Below are 22838 nucleotides of genomic sequence, written 5' to 3'. Positions count from 1 at the left end.
TCTTTAGTCTGCAGGACACGCCGTCCATGCTGTCCACAAACTATTCCACATCTTCATCCAGGTTTCCACTCAGAACATTTTAAATGAGCTTTGGTCCAGAGAAGACGGCGTGTTTCTGGATCCTCTTCACACATGATGGAGCTTTAACCTGCATGTGTGGATTTCAGCCTGAACTGGAAGCTTCCCGGGTCCATGCATTTAAGAAGATTCCGGAGGAATCAGGAAGATTCTCTACTGGTTTCCAGAAGAGAATCATGTCTGCTTTTTATTTATTTATTTATTTTTTTAATTTATTTTGATGTGTTTTTATTTATTTATTTAATCATGTATGCTTTTAATGCAGGAGATCACCAGCATCCAACCTTGTCCCACGCATACAGAGATTCCTAAATTGTAGTCATGTGGCTCATATAGTGGCTCTGTTTTCACTGGGAAATAATAAATAGAGCTTTGTCAGGAAAAGTGCCTTGAGATGACTTTGGAGCTGCAAAAAAAGAAAAAAAAGCTAAAGCTGGGATAAATTTTAAAGCTGTTGCCTTCTTTTTCCTTTTTTTTTTTTTAACCAAACTAGGAGAAACCAGCTTTGTTCTATTCTTTTTTTTATTAGCTGATTAAAAGGAGCAAAACAAAGTATTGTTCAGTTTTATACAAACATGTACAGAAATAACAGCTGGAAAACAAGCCTGTTGAGAAACAACTGCATACTTTGAACAGCTGCGCTCCGTGCTGCGCATGCTCACTGCGGTCCTAGAGAGAGAGAGAGAGAGAGAGAGAGTTAACAGGCTCCATGGAGCTGGATGTCATTGCACCAGTGTTTTCTGTCCCTTCTTGTTCACAATGCACTTTAGGATTTCGGTAAGATGCGCGTGTGTTTCCAGATAAGCAGCTTCCTGCTCGCCTTCAGCTTCTGCTGCCAGCTGCTGCGAGCTCAGGGTGAGTCTCTCTGGGCTTTTAAACTCCTCAACTCTGTCTCCTGTGTCCATGTTCATGTCTGAGGCAGCCTGAAAAGCGACTGAATCGTTTACTAACAGACCCTAAAAGCCATCCCTTCCCTCGTGCTCCGGGACTAACTTGTTGATTGTGTGACAGCTGGCATCGCTGGCGCATTGATTCCGCGTCCAGTCAGGACTCCGAGCAGAACCTCATTTGCATATTTTAACATTTTACACCACTTCGCATTTTACTAAACAAAAAAGCCGCCAAGCACTTAACCAAACAGTACTGTTATTAATTATAGTCTACTGTAAAATTCGGCCAAGTTTAAATAATCGAAAGTATTTTATTTCTGCATAAAATTAAAGTTTTTATTAGCTACCGCCCACTACATACCATGTACTGTTACACTGAATGAAGACATGACTAAACTCAAACTTTATTGAAGTAGAACTATAATTATTTTTACTTTACAGAATACAACGGAACTTAAAATGTAAATCGGCTTTGGTTGAAAGTTTTAATGTTGTTTTGTCGTGAAGTATCTTAAGGGAAAGCCAAGGCGACAGTTCAGGTCCATTATTTGGATGACTGTCCGTCCCGAACCAGAAAGTGTCGAGTTTTCCGGATAAAACAGCACATTAAACAAAACATTTCGCTGCAGATGTGGCTCTATTCTACATTGTGCGATCCCTGGGAGGCTATCCTGGTTCAGAAAGTCTGATCTTTTCGGTTCTGTGCCTCAGAAATGGGATAAAGGAAGGAAACGCAGCGGGTTGGAGAAAAGTAAAAGGGGACCGTGAAGGCGTCACCAAGCAAATGTCACCAACTCTTTTAACACTTTTTACATATTCTTGCTGGTTTATTAAAGCATAATATAGTAAAGGAATAAGTCTAATAAGTGTTTACTATGAGGCGGGCTGGATATATTTAACATTTGTGGACTTTTTGGCAGCTTTTCATGCCGGCATGTTTTTTTTTTTGTTTTTTTTTTTTGTGGCTGATAAAGCAAAGAGAAGAATGAGCTGTAATGAATCAGTTTAGTTGAGTCAAACAGAGGTGTGTTTAAGTGCTGTAAAACACAGTTGTCTTTTGCTTGTTAAGAGTCAACATGGGGCTGTAAGTTGGAGCTTTGTTGTCAGGTTTTTAATGGATGTCTTTCCAGGAGACCTTCAGCTGCTGTCCGTTCTTCATGTTTGTGCCACAGGGTTTCATGCAGTCTGAGGGGCTCTCCAGGCAGGGTTCGAGCACGCTTTGATGTTCACTGCACATGGCTGCAGGATGTGGATTTGCTCGGCTAAATATGACTTTGTACAGTCTTTTTTTTCTCCTGACACATCTGTGTGGAACATGAAAGAAACACAGCTTCTCAGATCCTCATTTGGAGCGCACATTGTGTCTTCCCGAGCTCCTTTCTTTCTACATTATTAAGCTCCGAGAAGTTCCCAGACTGCTGTAGGTGTGACAGATAAGTCCATGTGGAAAAGTGATGATCCGGTGGGCTCCTCTCCTCCATTTTGTGTAGAAATTCCATACATTTCTGTCCTCTGCGGTGTTTTGCATAAAGCTTCTCTCGTTTTGTTGCTTTCATGTTTCGATGGGGTTATGAAGGCTGGCCATGAGAGAATGCATCTGGAACCAATTTGACTCTACAAAGCAGAGGGGGGGACGAGGAAGAAGGGAGGGAAGTGTGTGGCAGTGCTTTGCTTTCTATGTCCACTGCGAGCAGACATGGCTCCTGCAAACCTAATTATAGTATGGAGAACACACGATTAAAGTGCAGCGTGCAGAGCTGGCCAGTGCTTGGTAATGTTGTTGGATCCACAGTGAAAGCTGATGCTTTTAACCTTAAACACTGATATTATCACTATCAGTGTCTCAGGAACAGTCGAATGTAACTGTTGGGAAAATTATGTTGAAGAATTTACCCTTCAGGTGATTTACAGAACTTTTTCAGGCATTTAGAGACTCTACATATCCATGATAACACCGTTATTTAGGTCATTTTCATTATATTTTCACTATTGTGTTGCTAGGAGACCTCTATCTCAACCTGGAAATGATGATGAAGAGACTTCCTGTCAAACTTTCCACCAATCAGAGAACTTGGATTGACAGTAATGTCCAATTAGCCAAAGATCAACAAGTGAGCAGAAAAGAGGAAAAACAATGTTCCTGTATGGGTGGGATAAAGTTAGGAAGGTGTTTCTGATACAGCTGAGGTGGAGGGTTTTAGTGAGGATAACAGGAAAATGGTATCTGTATAGTCTGTGAAGTAAAGAGTAGGGCTGTGATGATATGCTTTTGCCTCGGTTCAATTCGGTGATAAATTGTGATTCTCACATTTCTTCGATATTGTTGATTTTTGTAGATTAAAAAGAAACAAACAAAAAAATGTATAAAACTTTAGTTTTTTTCTCGTCATTTCTCCTAATTTCAATTAGGAAAAAACAACACAGTAGCCAGACCACCAAACTGCTGCTGTAATGTCCAAGAAGACAAGTAAAAAGATCAATAAAAACAATAAAATTGACTAATTTTATACTGGATTAATTTTATTTATTTAAAAATAAAGAGTTTTTTAAAAAAAAGAAATTGATTTTAAAATTATGAAGCAAAAATCACAGTTTTTGATTTTTCGATTAGATTTTCCCACCCCTAGCATAAAGTGTGTGTGTGTTAGATGCATTTAGAGATTTTCAGAGGAGTCCCACATGGATCTGTACTCGGCCCATTTTCCTTTTCTTTTAATATGAACAGATTCCTGTTGTGTTGCAGCAGTGTGTTTTACCTTGGGCTGTGGCGATATGCTTTTGTCCCAATTTGATTCCGATTTTTTTGGGTGCCAATTCAAATTAAATTACGATTCTCATAAGTCTTCGATATTGCTGATTTTTAAAGATTAAAAACAAAATAAATGTATGAAACTTTTTTTTTTTTTTTTCTTTGCTCGTGATTTTTCTTAATTTCACTGAGGAAAAAAAACAGCGTAGCCAGAACATCATTCTGCTGCTATAATGATTAAGAAGACAAGTAAAATTATCAATAAAAACAATAAAAATTACAAACATTTTATAACGGATTATTTTTATTTATTTGGGGAAAAAAAAAATTTTTTTTAAACAAAAAATTTAAAAATTCTGAAGCAAAAAAATCCAGATTTTTTTTATTCAATTTTCCCACCCCTAGTGTTAACAAACTTGTCTCACATTCTGGTATTCAGCTGTAGTGTAAACATGTAAGTAGTAACTGTTGTGTGTTTGTTTCCAGATGAGAGAGAGTGATGTGCAGATGAGAAGTTTTGCTCACTGCTGATCTGTGTGTTATTTCCACTAAGTTCTGTTCATAATAAATCCAGTTTTCTTCCCCTGGTTGCTCTTTATGCTGCTCTGTGTGTTGATAGGAGTTTAAGGGTCAAACCTGCAGCTGAGTTGCAAACTTGGGGTAACAGTGTGTGATTTGTGCTTATCAGGAGAAGACAGAAAAAAGTTATGTTTATGCATCATAGCTGTTTTTTTTATCCTGTAAGCCTGACTTTCATTGTTCCGGATTAGGTTTGTCTCGGACCGCTGACCCGACCCGACTCGGTTCCCCAGAGACTCCACGTTCAAAGCTCTCTATCTTCTGCAGCATCAGCAGCCTGCTCAGAGTCCAGGCATGCATTCACGTAAACAATCCTTTTTAGAGCATCCGGAAGGCTTTTGATGTGCACGTTTATTTTCAGCCCCATATCAGATTAGTTATCCATAAACACTGGTTACTACGGTTACATCATTACTGACAAATGTATGCTTCAAGCATCAAGTTTCTTCATTTTTAATTTAATTTAAAATGAACTTTGACCTAGTATTAATTATAAAATGTCAGTAAATGAGGCGGCATCAGTTAAGACGGCGGTCGTGTTTCAGCCCAAACGGAAAAAACTCCGTCTCGCTTCGTTCTCGCTTCGTTCTTGCTAATTCCAGCACGTTTCAGGACTCCGCTACCTTTCTGTAAGGACAGATCAGAGTAATGAGGTTTGTTCTCAGCACTCCGGCAGCATTTAACATGCTAGCTGAGGCCTGGGGAGTCATAGATGTGGCTCTTAGCTTTGCATGGTGTGATCTTGGACTGAAGTTGCGGGGAATGGTAAGCATGTGAACCTGTAGAACGACGGACTGTCGATTGTCAGGAAGCGACTGAAAAACCTTCCCAGACTGATGAACAGCAGCAGCTGTTCGTTCAGATTATTGCTGATGTCTTTCCTCCTTGGCATTGTGTTAACGCACTCCTGGATGCTGCAGAGCTGGAAGTCGATGATGATCAATAATCAGGATATTTGATCCGGACCCTTAAATGATGATAAAGATAGATACGATAAACCTTTTGCTTCACAACAATAAAAACATAGAAAACCTGCAATGTGTGGAAAAAAACAGTATAAATACACAGCAGTGTCACCGAGTCTTTTTGGAGCTAAAATGCCTGAACAAATGTGTTTTTAAGAGGTTTTTAAAAGCATCTACTGAATCCAGAGGGCACAGATCATGGGGAAGCTCATTCCAGAGACGGGGAGCGACAGCTTTAAAAGAACGGTTTTTAACGTTTTTAAGAACGGGTTTTAAAATGGGTTCGAGGGACCATAAATAGGTGTTTCCTGGTCGACATTTAGACTTCCAGCCGGACTGTAGGGCTTAACTAAGTCCTTAATGTAACTAGGGCCCTGTCCATGTAGGGCTCGGAAAGTAAGAACCAGGATTTTAAAACGAATACGATATTCAACAGGAAGCCAGTGAAGAGACTTTAACACGGGTGTGATGTGGGCTCTTCTGCTGGTTCTAGTCAGAAGCTTTGCGGTGTAAGGAAACATCCTTACACTGCTGGATAGTCTGACCAGGAGGAAGGATGTACAATAAGAACAGAAGCGGTCCCAAAACAGAGCCCTGAGGTACCCCACACAACAATCTACCGGGCTTAGAAAGTATGTGGTTGGCAGTAACACTAAAACTTCTACCCACTAGGAATGAGATAAACCACTGTAAAACTGTGCCAGACATCCAAATCAGGTTCTGCAGCCTTTCAATTAAGATGTGGTGGTCGACCGTGCCAAAGGCCGAAGACAGTAGATGGATGGAAGTATTCAGGGTGCCAATCGTTCCCAACATGCTGCTTGTGCATTTTAGTTTAGTATGATGAGTTACATGAATGACATAATGCAGGAATTGATCACATTGATCTGTGGTTGTATTTTCCTCATTTTAAGACCTTGTAAGGCTTGTTCTCCCTGCCTATTGATCAGTGTCTCAGCATGTTTCCCGCCCCACATGCTGATTAGCATAACAACCACGCAGCAAATGGCAAAACAACACGTGTTTAACCTGCATTTACGCACATGCAGGTCACACTAACAGTGTTTTCTTATTAGATGAAGCGTAGCAGATGTCAGTGAGGAACTCGTCCCTCTGCTTTTCCACTGTAGAACTCCTTTCAGCTCATTTATTAATGTCACATTCACGCCAGCCTTTATGACTCAAATCCTGGTCCGCTTGCTCGGAAAGTCTGCTTTGTTTGAACGCACCAAACTAATGCCGATTCGGACCACGGTCCGCCTACAAACACAGGTCTCGTCCCGTTTAAAGCGGACCAAATACAAGAAGCAGACTTAAAAAAAAAAAATAAAAAAAAAAAGTCATTTCCTCCATATGGTGTAGCATTGCATTGTGGGTAAATACATAGCGATGGTTTTGAGAGTCCTCTGCCTCGTCTGGTGTTCATACTGCGTCCATTGTTGCAGTGTATTTCTCCAGTATACTTGTATAAGACACAATATAAGCCCAAAACAGCCATAGTTTGGTCTCCATGTTTAACTCACAACAGAGTTTCCTTCTCAACGCGGGTCTTGTTCTCTCTTTTACTAAATACCAGTGCAACGCCACTGCTGGTGGGAATGGGGAGATATTATTCTAATGATTGGGCACGTTTGACCAAAATGCAGCTTGAACACGATCTCACTCCGCATGGATACACCCCCCTACAACTGAGCCATTCCCCAATATGACCAAGTCTAGTGGACTACCCTGATGGGAGTGCACCCTAAGTTTCTGAACTTTTCACTTCTTTCTTTTTTATTCTAAAAGTCTTGAAAATGTTTCACTAAAATGTATAAACAAGACAATAACTTGGGTGAAGCAGAAATGGATGGGTTGGTAATAGTTAGAGGTATTTGTATCAAATTGGTAAAGATACGGCTGCAGGGTGGTGTAGTTGTCTCCCCAGATGTTGGTTTGTCTTTCCGCCAGTCTGTCTCTCTGCAATGGACTGGCGACCTGTCCAGGTGTACCTCCTCTTGCCCAGTGAATACTTGGATAGACTGCAGCTTCTCGTGACCCTTAACTGGACTAAACAGTTAAGAAAATGGATGGATGGGTGAAGCTGCTTGTGGTTCTGCCCCTAGTGGACACCTCCAGTAATGACATATGACACTTTATTAGACTGTACTTTTCTGTAGATGATTTCTGTTTTCTTTTTACGTTTTGATGAAGGGTCAAACAAAGACTTAAAAACGTAAAAAAAAACCTTCAGATTATTTCTGGGATCAGGCCTTTCTCTTCACAGCTGTCATGTTAATGTTAAGACTTTTTAATCTTTTCATTCACATCACACCTACAGAAGGCATCTACTAAACTGTCCATAACGTTGGAATAAAAATAACTTCAAAACAATAAATAAATCCTTATATTCATTTATTTCATGCCATTTAGTCCAATCCAGGGTGACAGGGAGCTGGAGTCCATACCAGAAGTTAGCAGGTGAGAAGCAGGACAGGTCCCTGGTCCATTACAGACCAATACAGAGAGACCCACAATCAGTCACTGCTGGGGAGACTTTAGGGTACGTTTATGTTGCTGCTTTTTGGTCTGCTTCCCGGGTGATTCATTTGGTGCAGTATGAACAGCAGACGCACCAAAAAAATTAACTCTGGTCCTCTTGAAAGCCAGGGGTCTCGGTTCGCTTGCAAATGGACTGTCAGCGATCAAACAGGAAGTGACGTATGCCAACCGCAATAAAGCATGAAGAAGAAGAAGAAGATGAAGATGAAGAAGATGAAGATGAAGAGGATGAAGATGAAGATGATGAAGATGAAGATGAAGATGTAGATGAAGATGATGAAGATGTAGATGAAGATGATGAAGATGAAGAGGATGAAGATGATGAAGATGATGATGAAGATGTAGATGAAGATGATGTAGATGAAGAAGATAAAGATGAAGATGAAGATGATGATGTAGATGAAGATGATGAAGATGGTGAAGATGAAGATGATGAAGATGATGATGTAGATGAAGATGATGAAGATGTAGATGAAGAAGATGAAGATGAAGATGATGATGTAGATGAAGAAGATAAAGATGATGAAGATGTAGATGAAGATGATGAAGATGTAGATGAAGATGAAGAAGATGGTGAAGATGAAGAAGATGAAGATGTAGATGAAGAAGATGAAGATGAAGATGAAGAAGATGTAGATGAAGAAGATGAAGATGAAGAAGATGTAGATGAAGAAGATGAAGATGACAGACAGAAATAAGTTTTTAGGCTTTAAATTTACAAAAAAAAAATATATTTAATAAAAATCATGACTAATTAGATGAACGTGTCGTGAATTTTTGACCCTGTAGCTGTTTATTTTAGCTAAGCAGCGATAAATGGAGGATCATTGCAGTATAAGATGAAGATGAAGATGATGAAGATGAAGAAGATTGTTCGGGAGAAAAAAATAAAGCCAACACCAACAGCATGTGGTAAGAAAACGGATGAGAACGTGCTAATAACATTCAGATGAATAGACCCAGAAGGTTTATGGATGTCCTGATGGTACTGGCTCCAAGCCATGAGGGAAAGCTGTCCCTGCTGCGTGTCCCAGATGGAGGACCGCGATGGAGGACCGCGACATTCACTTCACTTACTGGTGAGGTAGAAATAAATCAGTGGCTAAAACATTTAGCGTTGAGCAGATAATGACCTCCTGATTGGGTCTGACCGTGTGTTTAGAAACCTTGTATGGACAGAAATAAGTTTTTAGGCTTTAAATTTACAAAAAAATATATATTTAATAAAAATCATGACTAATTAGATGAATGTGTTGTGAATTTTTGACCCTGTAGCTGTTTATTTTAGCTAAGCAGCGATAAATGGAGGATCATTGCAGTATAATTACATTTTCTGCTCATTTCCTTGAGATCCTCCTCTAATCCTATTATCGTGTTATCCATACTGTCTTTGACATATTTATGTCTGTGGTCTTCATGGGAAACTAGATGCTGACAAACAAACATTTTCCCAGAAGATGAAATCAAATTACAGCTGTAATAGTTTCCAATAAAACCTGATTTTACTTTGGTCTGAACATGCAGCTGGTTATCTGTTGACTTGGCTGGACCGACTGACCAACAAGTCCTCCAACCACGCAGAATGTACTGCGTCAGCTAATGGTTTCTGGAGATGGGAGCAGGGTAATTAAAGGGTAATTTCACCCTGAAATGTACCTACACATCCCAGTTATTCCCACAGATTGTGGATCTGTGGTGGCGGTTTTCGGCTGTTTTGCCATCTACTGTCTGTTGCCCAAATAAATCAAAAGTATTGGATGGATATTGGATTATTGGATTATTATTATTATTATTATTATTATTATTATTATTATTATTGGATGGATAAAAATGGTAAAGAAAAATAAACAGCCATAAAATACCTTGCTGATAACATACATACAACATGTTAGTGCAGTCGTTGGAAACAGCAGTGAAGAGCAAAGATGTGGAGGATCGTGTAAAGTTGTGTAGTTTCTCCTTTTCAGAAATTTCAGATGCCTTGCATTAGAATTTCTTGTTCAACAATAAATTCCATGTCTTTTTTTTTTTTTTTTTTGTTGCAAAGCTTTTCTAATTAGTGTACAACTGGAGGCAGATGTCTTTCTGGCTGCTGGAATGATGATAGCCTCAAAAAGACTGTCTGGTTGTACATTTAAAAGCAGCCTGCTGTCAAAAACAGCTTGGCACGCAGGGCTGGCGTCCATGTTTATGTGGAATCTAAAGGACTCGGTCAACTATTAGAACAACATACAGCTGGGCCGGTTTTGATGATGACATATTTGTTGTATGAATTTGTCTTCTTGCTCAAACCTGAACAGTGTTTGCTGCTTTGTGCAGCAGGAACATGTTTAATCTGGACCGTTTTCACTGCTGCACCAGTAAACAAACGGCGTGAAACTGTTTCACAGGGGACCGTTTTCACTGCTGCACCAGTAAACAAACGGCGTGAAACTGTTTCACAGGGGACCGTTTTCACTGCTGCACCACTGAACCTGCAGTAGGAAACAGTTTTTGACGGGGACTCTTTTGACTGCTGCACTGCTAAACTGGCAGCAGGAAATTGTTTGACGGGTCCATTTTTTACTGATGCTTATGTCAAGCGACATATTCAGTATAACTTCTCCAGCAGGGCTGAGACAATAAGCTTTTGTCCCGATTCAATTCCAGTTTTTTGGGTGCAAATTTGTTTTAAATTGCAATTCTCACAATTCTTCCATATTGCTGATTTTTGAAGATTAAAAACAAAAAAAAGGTTCAAAACTTTATTTTGCTTGTTATTTTTCTTGATTTCAAAGAGGAAAAAAACAACACAGTTTTCTGCTGCTATAATGCTCAAGAAGACCAGTAAAAATATCAATAAAAACAATAAAAACGACAGCAACTTTATAATGGATTCTTTTTATTTATTGGAAGAAAAACAAAAATTTTAACTAAAAAAATCTATTTTAAAATTAAGCAAAAAAAATCCAGATTTTCGATTTTCGATTCAATTTTCCCATCCCTACTCTCCAGGTTTGAAGACTAAAGGAAGAGTAATGGGAAGATCGTTTCCTGTCTTCTTGTCTAACTTTCTTCAGCTATTCATCCTACATTCATTTCATTTGGACTTCTGGAGTTTAGCGCCCAGTATGGTGGATAGATTTACCGGCCAAACAGGACATGCATTCACGCAGTAATTCTGCAGAGGACCTGCAGCCTTGACCACTCCAGCTAATGGGCAAACAAGCTGCCGATATAAACTGGTAATGCTGGTTTTGAAGCCCCTGGAATGGCATGAACAAGACTCAAAACATTAAGTCTCAGTGTGATTTAGTGTTGCGATACGATCAGCTACAGGGGAAATAATGAGCTCACATTTAAAAGCAGGAAACGTGCACTCTGATCTAATTGTGTTCGCTGTAAAGTAGCCTTGAGTTGACTTAATACACGGCTGACTAAGTATCCCATTGACATCCCTGTCATCCCCCCGCCCCCCAAACTTCCCCTTTCTCCTGGTTTTCCTTGCTCCTTCGCTCCACATGGATCCATATGTGGCTCATTATGTCATTTCCCATCACATACAGGATAGAGTGTCAGGTCTGCATCCTCTCTGATTCTGCTAATTGAATATGAGATGAGGGGGCGGTCCCCCCTCCTCCACTGACATCTGTTGGTGCGTGATGGGAAGCAGCACTTTACCACATGTTAAACCTGCTCCGCATGTGGCTGGCTTCATCCCTCCTGCTTCTTACACAACTGTACCAAAGCAGGCACGTTTAGTTTTCATCATGTTCACACAAATATTTGTTTTTATTTTAAATGTCATGTAAACATGTTGATGACGCTCACAAGTGTTGCCTCAGGATGAAAACTGATGCCATGTATGTGGGTTGGTGGAGTGTAGTGAGCAAAATAAGGCATCATAATCATCTTTCCCACAAAATGTCTTAGCTTAAATTTGGTCCAGCGCTGATTTTCACCACTAATTTCCCGATTCATTTCGGTTCACACCAGCTGGAATTGGTTTGGTTTTGATTCATTCAAAGATTTGTCTTATCATGTCATTTTTTTTCTCTAATATTTCAAGTATTTTCAGATATCTTTTTAGAAAACTCACAGTCCGTTTACAGTCCGGTGAACATGACAGTGTCCACAGTCTTAGCGGTAGCTGCTGATGTGTGAGACCGCTGTCTTAGCATCAGCTGCTAATTCGGGTGAACTTACTTAGCGTGATCTGCTAATGCGAGAGAATGTTGTCTTAGCATTAAAGGCTAATGCAGGAGACTGCTGTCTTTGTGTTAACTGCTCATGCCGGAGACTGCTGTCTTAGCGTGAGCTAGACTGTGATCTTGACACACAAGCTGTAAATTTAGACTTGTATTGAGTAACTATTATCCAAGTTAAAAAGAGAACATGTTGGATTTTCTTTTGTTTCAGAATCACATTCATGACATCCGCTGATAAACAAGCCTAAACATGAGGTTAACAGACTTACAGCGCTAATATGTGGCTACCAGACAGGTTAAGGTAAAATATAATTAGAAAATGTTGTGGGAGCCGGGTAATTCAAGCTAACAGACATGGTTATTTATACATCTTCTGCTCAGGTTAAGTTTGAATGAAGCCACCAGAAAGGCTGATCCCCGAGTGTCTGAATGACTGAATGCAAGCACTTCAAACAGGGTCTAAACAGCCAGTTGATCCAGTTTCATCCAGTTTCCATCTGACTCCTACATTCACTCAGCGGCCATTAGATCCTGACATATCAGGAACAAAGCGAAAGCTGTGTCCACGCAGACTGAACGTCATCATGGAGACGGGTTAAAGTGTCGCTGACACCAACATACACCAAATACCTCATGTTCATTGGTTCTATCTGTCATATCTGATTAACACACCACACATAGCCGGAACAAATCTCAGCCGATTTGGACAGAAAATGTTGTTTATCTGCTTCATTCTGTACGTGCTGCTGCTTCCTTCATCTCCACTATTGTTCTCAGCCAAACTTTCTCTTTAACGCCAGGCTCCATATGGCAACTGTCCATTAATCAGTGCAGAGGAAATGACCTCTGACCTCCCTTAGCCCACCCCCCGGCAGTGTGTTTGCAGCATGCAGGAGGCACCACAAGATGCTTTTCTTTAGGGAATGTGCCGGCCACTTTCATACAGAATTATTCTCCACAATATTTTTCACGCTTATCCCATTTAATGGTAGTTTTAACCATGCATGATGGGGTGTTAACCACATTTTCCACTGGCTGAGAGAAGAATTACTGCTGCAGACTGGCTAAGAATAGACTTTTATTGACATGAGAGCTGTACAATGTACTAAAAGAACCAGCACTTAATATCCACAGTGTCTTGATATTCACTCTGGACCCATCTTCCTCCACAGAACTGATCAGAACCAGCCGTTCCTCTTAACATGTTTACAAGTGATATCTGACTGGAGTGTCCTCCATCTTTCTCAGCTTTACTTGTGGCTGTGGAAGCTGATCCTACTTTCAGATGTTCTCGGTTTTCCAAAGCATGTTTGAGGCTAAGGCTGGAAATATTCTTTTATTTTGACCCCGCCTGAACGCAGCTAACCAGCCCTCAGGACTTTGTACGATGTAAACAAAACAATACGCATGGAGGCGCAAAGTAGGGTTAGCGGTTGGTAAATTAAGAGAACACGTCATCAAAAACAAGTCTGCTCTTGACCAGCTAGCTATCCTGCCGCGTTACTATGGTAACAAGTGCAGGTGAACCATTCTGATCCAGACCAGGACAGCTGTCCTGCCGTGTTACTATGGTCACGCCTGTCACGGTAACAAATTTTTCCACACGAATAATTGTCTCAGAAATTATTGCGATAGACAATAATAGACAATAATATTGTGCTAAATTTTTACTGTCATTTTGAGACCATTTTTAACTAAAATGACAATAATGCCATAATAATACAATTACACCAATTCAAAGATCAACAAACTTTCATTTCTGAAGAACATTTAGCTCATCCAGTCCCCAGTCTGCTAAAACAGATCAGGATTTCTCCTGCGATTTTGGCAACGTGGTTATCTGAAACATATGGTCTCTAAACACCATGTAACACAGTTACATAGTCTATGGTCAGCTCATATAAGGGGACATGTTTGGACTTGACCAGAGATGGAACGTAAAATGTTATTTTTCATGTCATTGTAAAGTTGTGGAAATGTCGTTTGTAACATGAATGTTCATCCAGGCGATTCAAACTGGTAAAATATTTGTAACATTTTTCCAAATTTCGCCTTTTTAACAACATTAAATGACAATATAGCTTTACCAACCATGCTGTCTGAGTGCACACCATGTTACGCTGTCCTGTTTGTGTTTAATCTGTCGGTTAAACACCCCAGTGATCGTGGATTGTCAGGAAGATGGAGCTAGCCTGGTTGTTAATATCTTTTTTCACAGCTGTGAAAACTGCAGTGTTTTAAGTGCAGCTGGAAACTTGTTGTATTTAGTTGATATGTCTTAAAACAATGTGACAAATGAAAATCTTTGCGTCCGGCAAACTTATTGCGCACATTTTAGTTAGTTGATTTATTGCGACAGGCCTATTGCCTGTTTTGATTGTGTTTATGATTCCACAAGCTGAACCCACAAAGCACTTTTTTTTTGTAGTCCACTTCCTGTGTTTGACCCTCTTGAAATGGACCGATACTTGTGTCTGCGGGTGGACGTCGTCTTTCTCTTTGATCCAAACCATTTGCACGTTCCCCATACCACAACCAAACTGGTATTCGCATCTTAAAGGCTGGTGGGAATGAGCCCTCAGACATCCCAGTAGTGGTTCTGCCTCTTGTGAGACACAATACAAAGTGAACTTCCACCTTTACAGGACCAGCAGGTAACCCCGAACCTGCTGAGTCATGTTTTAACCTGCTAGCAGAACATCTCTGCAAGTTGCTGCCCTCAGGTTTCTGTTTGACATCGTTTTATTTTTCTCTGTACTTCGTTTCCTGTCTGAACGGTTTTCTGCTCCCCTCATACCTGGATTCAGTTGGCTAATTACCTCGCCTGTTACTCATTACTTCCCTCTCTACAGCATTACTTTCTTGTGGACGTAAGGTTTTGCTGCGCTGCTTCACCATTTAGGTTGCCACATGTAGCATGCTGTGTGTTGTTTGGATTTCTTCCTCTTCAGTTTGATTTAGTGACGTTTCTTGCCATCTCTTACCTGTCTGCCTCAGGAGCTTAACTTCAGGTTTATGTCACTGGTACACAGATGTGTGGATTTGTACATACTGGTACACTTTCATTTCTAAGGCCATGCTCGGACTGTTGCCATTTTATATTTGTAACTTAATCACACAGAGAAATGTCTATTCATATGTCAAACATTTGTCTGTTGCTCTCTGCACCATTTGTCTAGATTGAACTGGTAAAAAGGGCCTTTGCCTTCTCAGCCCCTTCTGCATGGAACATGATGCAAAAGGAATTGGAAACTAACAGAATTAATTTAATTGAATGACTTTTAATCCAGATTGAGAGCATCTGAGAGAGCCTCTTTAACCTGTAGCTGCTTTTTGTAATTTGTAAGTAATTGTAATCGTGACTTTGCTGTAATTGATACTTTTGGCGAGGACTCCCTTGAAAAAGAGTTTTTTTTTTTTTTTTTTAATCTCTTTCCTGGTTAAATAAAGGAAATAAATAAAAATGTCCTCTCCTCCACAACAAAACAAAGCATCACAAGAGTCTTAAATCCTGTGTTGAAATAAACCAATGTGAGGGATGAAAATCCAAAAAGCACATTTACGATGTAAAACTATGGGTCACGTCTTGATGAACACCCATCAGGAGAGTTTCTGTTTCTCTGCATATTGCTGAGAAAAATGTAGATGTTTTAGTTGCTAAGAAGGGTTTAAATGTGAAGTTCAGAATGGATATTATTATGATAAAGTTGATTTGCTGTGTTTTGAGGGTTTTTTTTCCTGTCTGCGAGTTTAAACACAGTGTGCGCAGTTGTTAGGGAAGTAACTATTTTGACCATATGATCATTTCTATTCATATTCTCAAACTCTGAGGAGTTTAAAACCTGAATCTTATTGGATTTAAGCATACCAGGTGATGTGTATTTGTGTACCGAGGAAACGTGTGACTTCAGGAGATAAAACCAAGCTGTGCTTCATCATTAGGCAGCAAAATGGGCGAAAAAAGTCTTTCATTGGGATGTAGCGTTCCCGACGTTGCCAGGATGTTGCGCCGGGATCAGAGAAGCGTCAGACATTTAATTGCAAACGGCGTCACTGGAAACTTGTTGGGGAAAAAAAGCAGTAAATAAAAAGCAAAAGATTTGAAACGAACCAAACAAGACGGGAGCAGGAAGCCGTGTTCCTGCCTGCAGACGTCCGAGCTGTTCAGAGACGTGGTCACGGTCAGGAAGGTGGAAACCACTGCTGGACTCCACACAGAAACCAGATCATCCAGACTGGGACGGGAGAGATCTGCAGACTGGTTTTCCAGAGGTTTCATGGACTGATGGGACCAGAGTGACTCCTGACTGGCAAGATGGATCAGAGCTCCACTTCCACTCAGACACCAGCAAGACCAGCAAGGTGGAGGTGGGGAGAGGCTTTTATCCAAAGCGACTTACATGTGAAAAGCGATCAATTAACCGTAGCGATTAACCCAACCAGATGTCTAGTAGACGGGGGGAAGCAGGAGTCCACGCCTACATGGGGAGAACTGGACCTAAATCCTGAGAGCACAAACAGAACAGGAGATGTACGGTGAAGGAAGACCGTCCACCTGCCTGAACAGTGTTGACAGAAACCAACATCACTGTTCATGAGATTTTATTTTTTAAATGTCAGAAATGTTTGTAAATTTTAAATAGTTTTTATTCAGACGTGAAAAGTGAGACGAGGAAGTTTTCATTTGTCATCTAGCTGCAGAATTCTGCACATTGATTTCCTCCTGTGAAGCCGAAACCTCACTTTCACTTTTATTCAGGTTTGAGGGTTGTAACGTTTTGGATTGGCTGAGAGCAGCGTAGATGTTCAGTAATGATATTCATCCTCATAATAAACTTGCTTAGTAATTGTACACACAGTCCAGCGAGTGTTTCCTATTAAGTCGACTGAAAATGAAAGTCTTTGGTCGTATTAAAAGGTCTGTGAAAGCTGCAGACTTTGGGAATGAGCACGGAGCTAAAGCACTCCTATATAAACATACACTCAGGAAACCAGGATAAAGTTATATTTTAATAGAAATTCCTTTTCTTATCACCCCAGCATCTGGCCTCTGCTCCTAGCGGGGCTCCACGCTGTTTGTCTTTGCTGAAATCCGACGTTTTCCGTCTATTTAGACTGAAGCAGATGACTGAAAAGAAAGCACAGCTTTCTGTTAAGTTACATCCCTGTTCACAGCTTCTTCCATTCCTCCGTGCTCCAGCAGATTATCTACAGTTATTTTCACTGCGGATTCAATTATATGATCCAAATATTATAATTATTACAGACACAGAAGTTGAGACTGGTCCGAGAAATATCTGAAGACAAGTTTTTCAATCGATTGACGAGATGAGATGAGATGAGATGAGATGAGTGACTTAACAGTATCACAGTTTTGTCCTAGTCTTTGGTTAAACCCTAAGTTTGGTCTTCAAAGAACTTAGCTAGACAGACGCAGTGAACGGAGTAATACCAGTGGTCAGCTGTGGGGGCAGTGTTGAGTTGTAATGCTAACACACAATCAACTAAAGGAACAAACTGGAGAATAAGAAGAGCACGAAGGAGACAACGCAGAAACCACCAAAAAAAGCACCTGAAGAAGACGCAGAGGTTGAGAAAAAAAACTATATGGTTTTAATTCTTCTTCTGATGTTTGTGGACGGTAGTAGGCTGTGTCTTAATCCAAGGTCTGCACATTTATACAGAACTTCTTACGTCAAAATGCACTATTTATTGTTCCACTCTAGAAACCAGTTCCTGTCCACTAAAGACAGAGGACATCAGGTTTCCAGGGTGTGTTAGTCCTCCTGTCCACCAGGAGGCAGCACTTCAGCCAGATACTCCAGAATCTCTCCTCTTCTTCAGATGTGTCACACTGTCAAATAAATCTGATTGGTTGATGAGGTGACTGTTTCCACCAATAGGAAAGGAGTTGTTAATCGTGTGTTTTTACCATTTTGTCCAGCATATCGTGTTGTATACTGAAATTTATTATGTTGTCAATAATGGATCAGAACTGTGGTTTTATTGGTCTTCCAGCACAGTTTAAAGTGGAACTATTATGTGCATTTCAGGCTAATTTATTTTTTATATCTGAGACCAGAAGGGCTGGCATTGATCGAGTTATTGTCACAAATCACTTTATTTACTTCAGACCGACCCTCTCTGTAGGCTGTCAGATCAGCCTGCGGGCAAAACGAGTGGATTGAGACTCTTCCGCATTAAGCCCCGCCTCCCGCCACTGCACTACATCGGGAGCGCGCACCGCACCTGCTTTCGCCGTCATTGTAACATCTCATAAACAGGAGGCTAATATGAACTCAATAAAAAAAAAACTAAATACAATGTCAACACATAGCATACAGCCCTACCTGAATCAGACCCTGAAAACGAAGTGGAAAACAGCAACCCACAGCAACGAATGCAGCAGGATGTCTCTCTTTGGTAAACTCACCAGCCATCGTTGGAAATAACTTTATCCCACGTTTTCCACCCGCCTGATGTATTTGTACATGCCCTTGTTAACCAGTAGAAGGTAACCAATCACCGAACCTTATCCCCCGGGACGTCACAAGGATGTCCAAGTAGAAAAAACTCTCTAAAACGACGTGTTTTTTGTCACCATGGAAACCGAACGTAAACTCAAACATGCGTTTAGGTGATAAAAAACAGTGCTGTTCACATGTCTGATGAGGATTCAACACTGTAACACTGTAGAAAGCTCAGAAAACTCCACATACCATAATAGGACCCCTATAAGAACCTGTGGTTGTTTAAAATCCGCACTCTGGACGCTAGCTGTAATGGACGCCCTCGGACCGTCTTAAATCCGCCATTGGATGTGGATGCGCTGGCATTTTGTCAACTTAACCTTGCGTCGCCGTCGTCAACCAGCTCCACCAAAGTGCCACAAAGTCGCCTCAAACTAAGGAAGCGTTTCTGAGGCAGCCATGATGGATAGGGCAGGTAAACGTAAGCGCTTGGATATCGTAAATCCGTTCTGCTTCTTTGGCTTTTATCTTCCAGGATGCCGTTTAGTCCACAGCAGAAAATGGAAACTACAGCTGGTCAGCATTAATAGTCGGGCTTATATGGCTTTAAATATAGTTTTCACTCTCAGTTTGGAGATTGCTGTCGCGCCCAAAGACGCCTTTAAATGCAAGCAGGAGCCGGACTGAACTGGAAACGTTAAGACTCCTGTACCTGAACCAAAGCTGTCCCTCACCATGTCAGACCAGAGACAACCGCAGATCCCAGGAAGTCAGGAGGATGTGTAAACTGTAGATAAAACCAGAACCTCCACTCCTATTTGTCCGCAGCTTTGGGCTCTACTCCCCAATAGAAGATAAACAACGCATCGCATGGTGGAAGTGAGGATCTCTCCATCCCTACAGCGCTGTGTAGTATCAACACATTCAGATAATCAGGAGGAATCTCTGCACACTGAGGACAAAAGGTCTCAGTTTCAGCATCTCCTGCTGGGAAGAAAGTCCCACTTGATGAGATTTGGCTTTTATTAACATTTTACACAGTTTCTGGTGAATTTGGGAGAGTTTTCCTAAAGGAATGCCAGGAGTAAAAACCCGAATGTGGCAGCCCTTTTCTTTGCACATGCATTAGCGCAGAGGTGTGAATCATCAGGAAAATGGGATTCCCAGGTGGCGGCCGTGATTGAAAGCCTATCTCCATGTGGTATCCCCCACCCCCCATCAGATGGACCACATGTTGGCTCTGGAGAGGTCGGACGGCTCCTGCTGATGGGGCCTCTTATCTCTGGGATAAAGTTGTGTTTGTGTTGAGATTAGTTCAGGTTTCCGAAAGCTGTTTCAGATGTGGAGGACGTGCCATTCCTGGCGTCGTTCGCCAGTCTGAGACCAGACTTTTAGAGACAGGACATGTGTGTTTCGCAGCAGTTAGACAAACTTTATGGTGGCAGACTGCGTGTAAACTGTAACTCGCCGCAGCGAACTCCTCTTATCCTGAATGAATGGATTTGGCCACACTGTCCTTCATTCCAGCCACTCTGAGAGTTTTTGTTCCTGTTGTGTACGCTGAGCCAGAATGGGGCCAGTGCTCATTAGCCGCCAGCCAGGGGCCTCATACCGCACATGTCTGAATAGACTCCATCACCCCTCCAACTCCCTCCACTTATTATGTCACCTGCCATTGTTTGCAAAGTCTTGTGTGGATGTGTGTGTTAGAGAGAGAGAGGGAGTTCGTTCAGGTCAAAATGAGGATGTATTTGTACACTACCAGCCAAAAGTTTGGACACACTTTCTAAATCCAATGGTGCAGTGTGTTCGAACTGTCCAAGTTAAATAGGATTATTATACAGGATTATATTTAATGTGAGGTTATAGTGTGCATCGTTAACATCTGGTAATGATGGGAGTGGGCAGAGATGAGGGTATTCCTGAAGAAAAGCTATTGGTGCAGTGATGTTGATGAATCCACGGGACCCACAGCAGACGATTTGAGTGGGTCCCTGGAAAATTCAATGGGTTCGCGGTTTAAAAAAAAAACCTTTTATAGCTCCTATTATTTTATTTCTCAATGGTTTGACCCTTTATAGGGCACACAATGAAATACCTTGAAGTTGGTACTGAAGGACAACTTTAGGTTAAAAGCATCAAGTGTTCAGTGTATCATGTTTCATGGGAAGAATGCGTGTGTCTCCAGGATGCATCGATGGCGAGTTTATTGCTTTCAGATTTGAATGGATCAGGGATGCAGGACGCGTACCTGCAGCTCCACTGTATGTGGTTGGTTTTGTCTTGATGATGTCGTAGATGAAGTTCACTTTTTGATAAAAAAAAAAAAAAAGGTCAAAGAAAACGTGTCTCAGTACAAAATGTTGAGTTAATTCTTCGAGGAGGAGATTTTATGTTTTAGTTAATTTATTGATAAAGCATTAAGACACAAAACACTTCCACATAATACACAATTATATTTTATACTCTAACTTCTGTTTTTATCTAAGTCGGTAGATGCATGAGACCCATGTCGGCGCATGTGGGCTCGGGGCCATAAGGTGCATGACACTGAAATAACCAAATCAATCAATCAATCAGTCCTACGAGTGGTCGAAGAGAGAAACTGCATGGTTTTTGCAGGTGTTGCATTGATCTCAGCATCTGGATTCTGCGTTGACTTTTAGGAAAACTGGATGTGGAGCTCAGGTGGTTTATAACTTATACAAGACACCTGAGACAGGTGAGAACTGATCTCCAAATAATATTTAAACTCTGATCTGATCGCTCAGATCATTTCTGATCAGCTACAGAAAAACATCCTGTTCCTAGTTCTTCCATGATTTGGGATCTGTGTCACAAAGTCATTTTCTGTTTACTAATCCGGTGAAGATCCTGGTGGTTTGACATTCCTTTCCCATTACTGAGCTACTTTACACCCTCCATCTGGATCTATTTCCAAACAAAATCACATTTATCCCACGTAAATGATTCAGAACACTTCAAAGGAGACCTGCAATGAAGCTGGAATAATGTTGGGATAATGTTGGGAATGATGCTGGGAATTAAGCTGGGAATGAATCTGGGTATGAAGCTGGAATTATGTTACAGTGATGATGGATTGATGCTGGGAATGAAGCTGGAAAAATATATTTGAATGAAACTGGGATAAAGGTGGAAATGAAGATTGGATGATGCTGGGAATGATGCTGGACTGATGCTGCAAATGAATCTGGGAATGAAGCTGGAATTATGCTACAATGATGATGGATTGATGCTGGGAATAAAGCTTGACTTGTGCTGGGAATCATTCTGGAACGAGGCTGGAATGATGCCGGATGATGTGCGTTTAGCTAACTCCAAGTCTCCTTCATCCCGACAGAACACATAAGTCCATTTATGGAGCTTCAGGATGGAGTTCTTTCTCCTTCAGCCGCAGATGCATCTCGTCTGTGTGACGCTCGGAAAACATTTTTCTTTCGTTGTTTTTTAATTTTTATTTTAAACAATTGTAAATTTTCTCTCTTTAAAATTGAGCAATTCTTTGATCCTGAATCATTTTCCGTTCTTCTTCTTCCTGCATCATCAACAGGCAAGGTTCATGGCTACCCAGGTGAAACTCAGCACGCGCAACATGACAGCGGCAGCGACAACACAACAGTGTCGCACATCACGCTGTGGGATTGCTTGTCTCCAAGAAATGTGATTGGTTCTGATATTTGAGGGAATTTCCGTGTTTTAAAAGCAGTATGTGATAAAGCATAAAGAGTTTGGGGAGATTTTGCTCCAAATGACAGAAATCTCGCCATAAACTTTACAAAAGTAAAAGACGCGTTGAGTTCATCCTGTTTTAAAAACAAGAAGCAGCCTGGTGAACATGATCATGTGATGTCGGACCCCAACACCGAGATGGAAACATTCAGCTTCTACTTGATCATTTGGTGAAATCCTGATTGGTTGTAGAGCCATGCGACAGCAACAAAAGCTGAACATGTTTTAACTTTCTTGTATCGCGTTGGAAACCCCAGTGTGCACGTCTACGTAGACGAAGGAGAAAAGTCACATGCAAGAATGTCGCTTGGCTGGAAGCAGAGACTGTACATAAAAGATGGACGGAGCCTCTGTGACGTCATCTGTAGGTTTCTGAAGAGCTGAATTGAAGCTCGGTGGGCGGTTCCTACCGTCGCCATCTTGGCAGGGGCATGCATGTTGTCTTGGCCAGAAAATACAAATATGGGCAAAGAGGCGGAGCTGAGAGGGGGGCTGTGAGCGTCATGGTGGATGATTGACATCGAGCGAACTCCAAGCTTTCTGTAGCTAAGAGCTAACCGAGCTAACCTGGAGATAACAGGAGCTAACCAGCTAACGGAGGTAAGCAGACTAAAGCTAAGTCACGTTGT

General features: G+C 41.1%; 1 protein-coding gene across 2 annotated transcripts in view; it reads left to right on the top strand.

Moving 5' to 3' along the window:
* Window positions 1-812: 812 nt before the first annotated feature.
* The window catches only part of reck (reversion-inducing-cysteine-rich protein with kazal motifs), a 74292-nt gene continuing 52266 nt past the window's right edge, over window positions 813-22838 (top strand). For both annotated transcript variants that reach the window (XM_079259448.1, XM_079259449.1), the window contains exon 1: window positions 813-933. In XM_079259448.1, the coding sequence (XP_079115574.1) occupies window positions 861-933 (73 nt within the window). In that variant the 5' untranslated portion in view covers window positions 813-860. The remainder of the gene's footprint in view (window positions 934-22838) is intronic.

This window comes from Telmatherina bonti (genome assembly GCF_933228915.1).
Source record: "Telmatherina bonti genome assembly, chromosome: 20".
Classification (NCBI taxonomy): domain Eukaryota; kingdom Metazoa; phylum Chordata; class Actinopteri; order Atheriniformes; family Telmatherinidae; genus Telmatherina; species Telmatherina bonti.
This window is presented reverse-complemented; position numbering and strand designations above follow the sequence as displayed.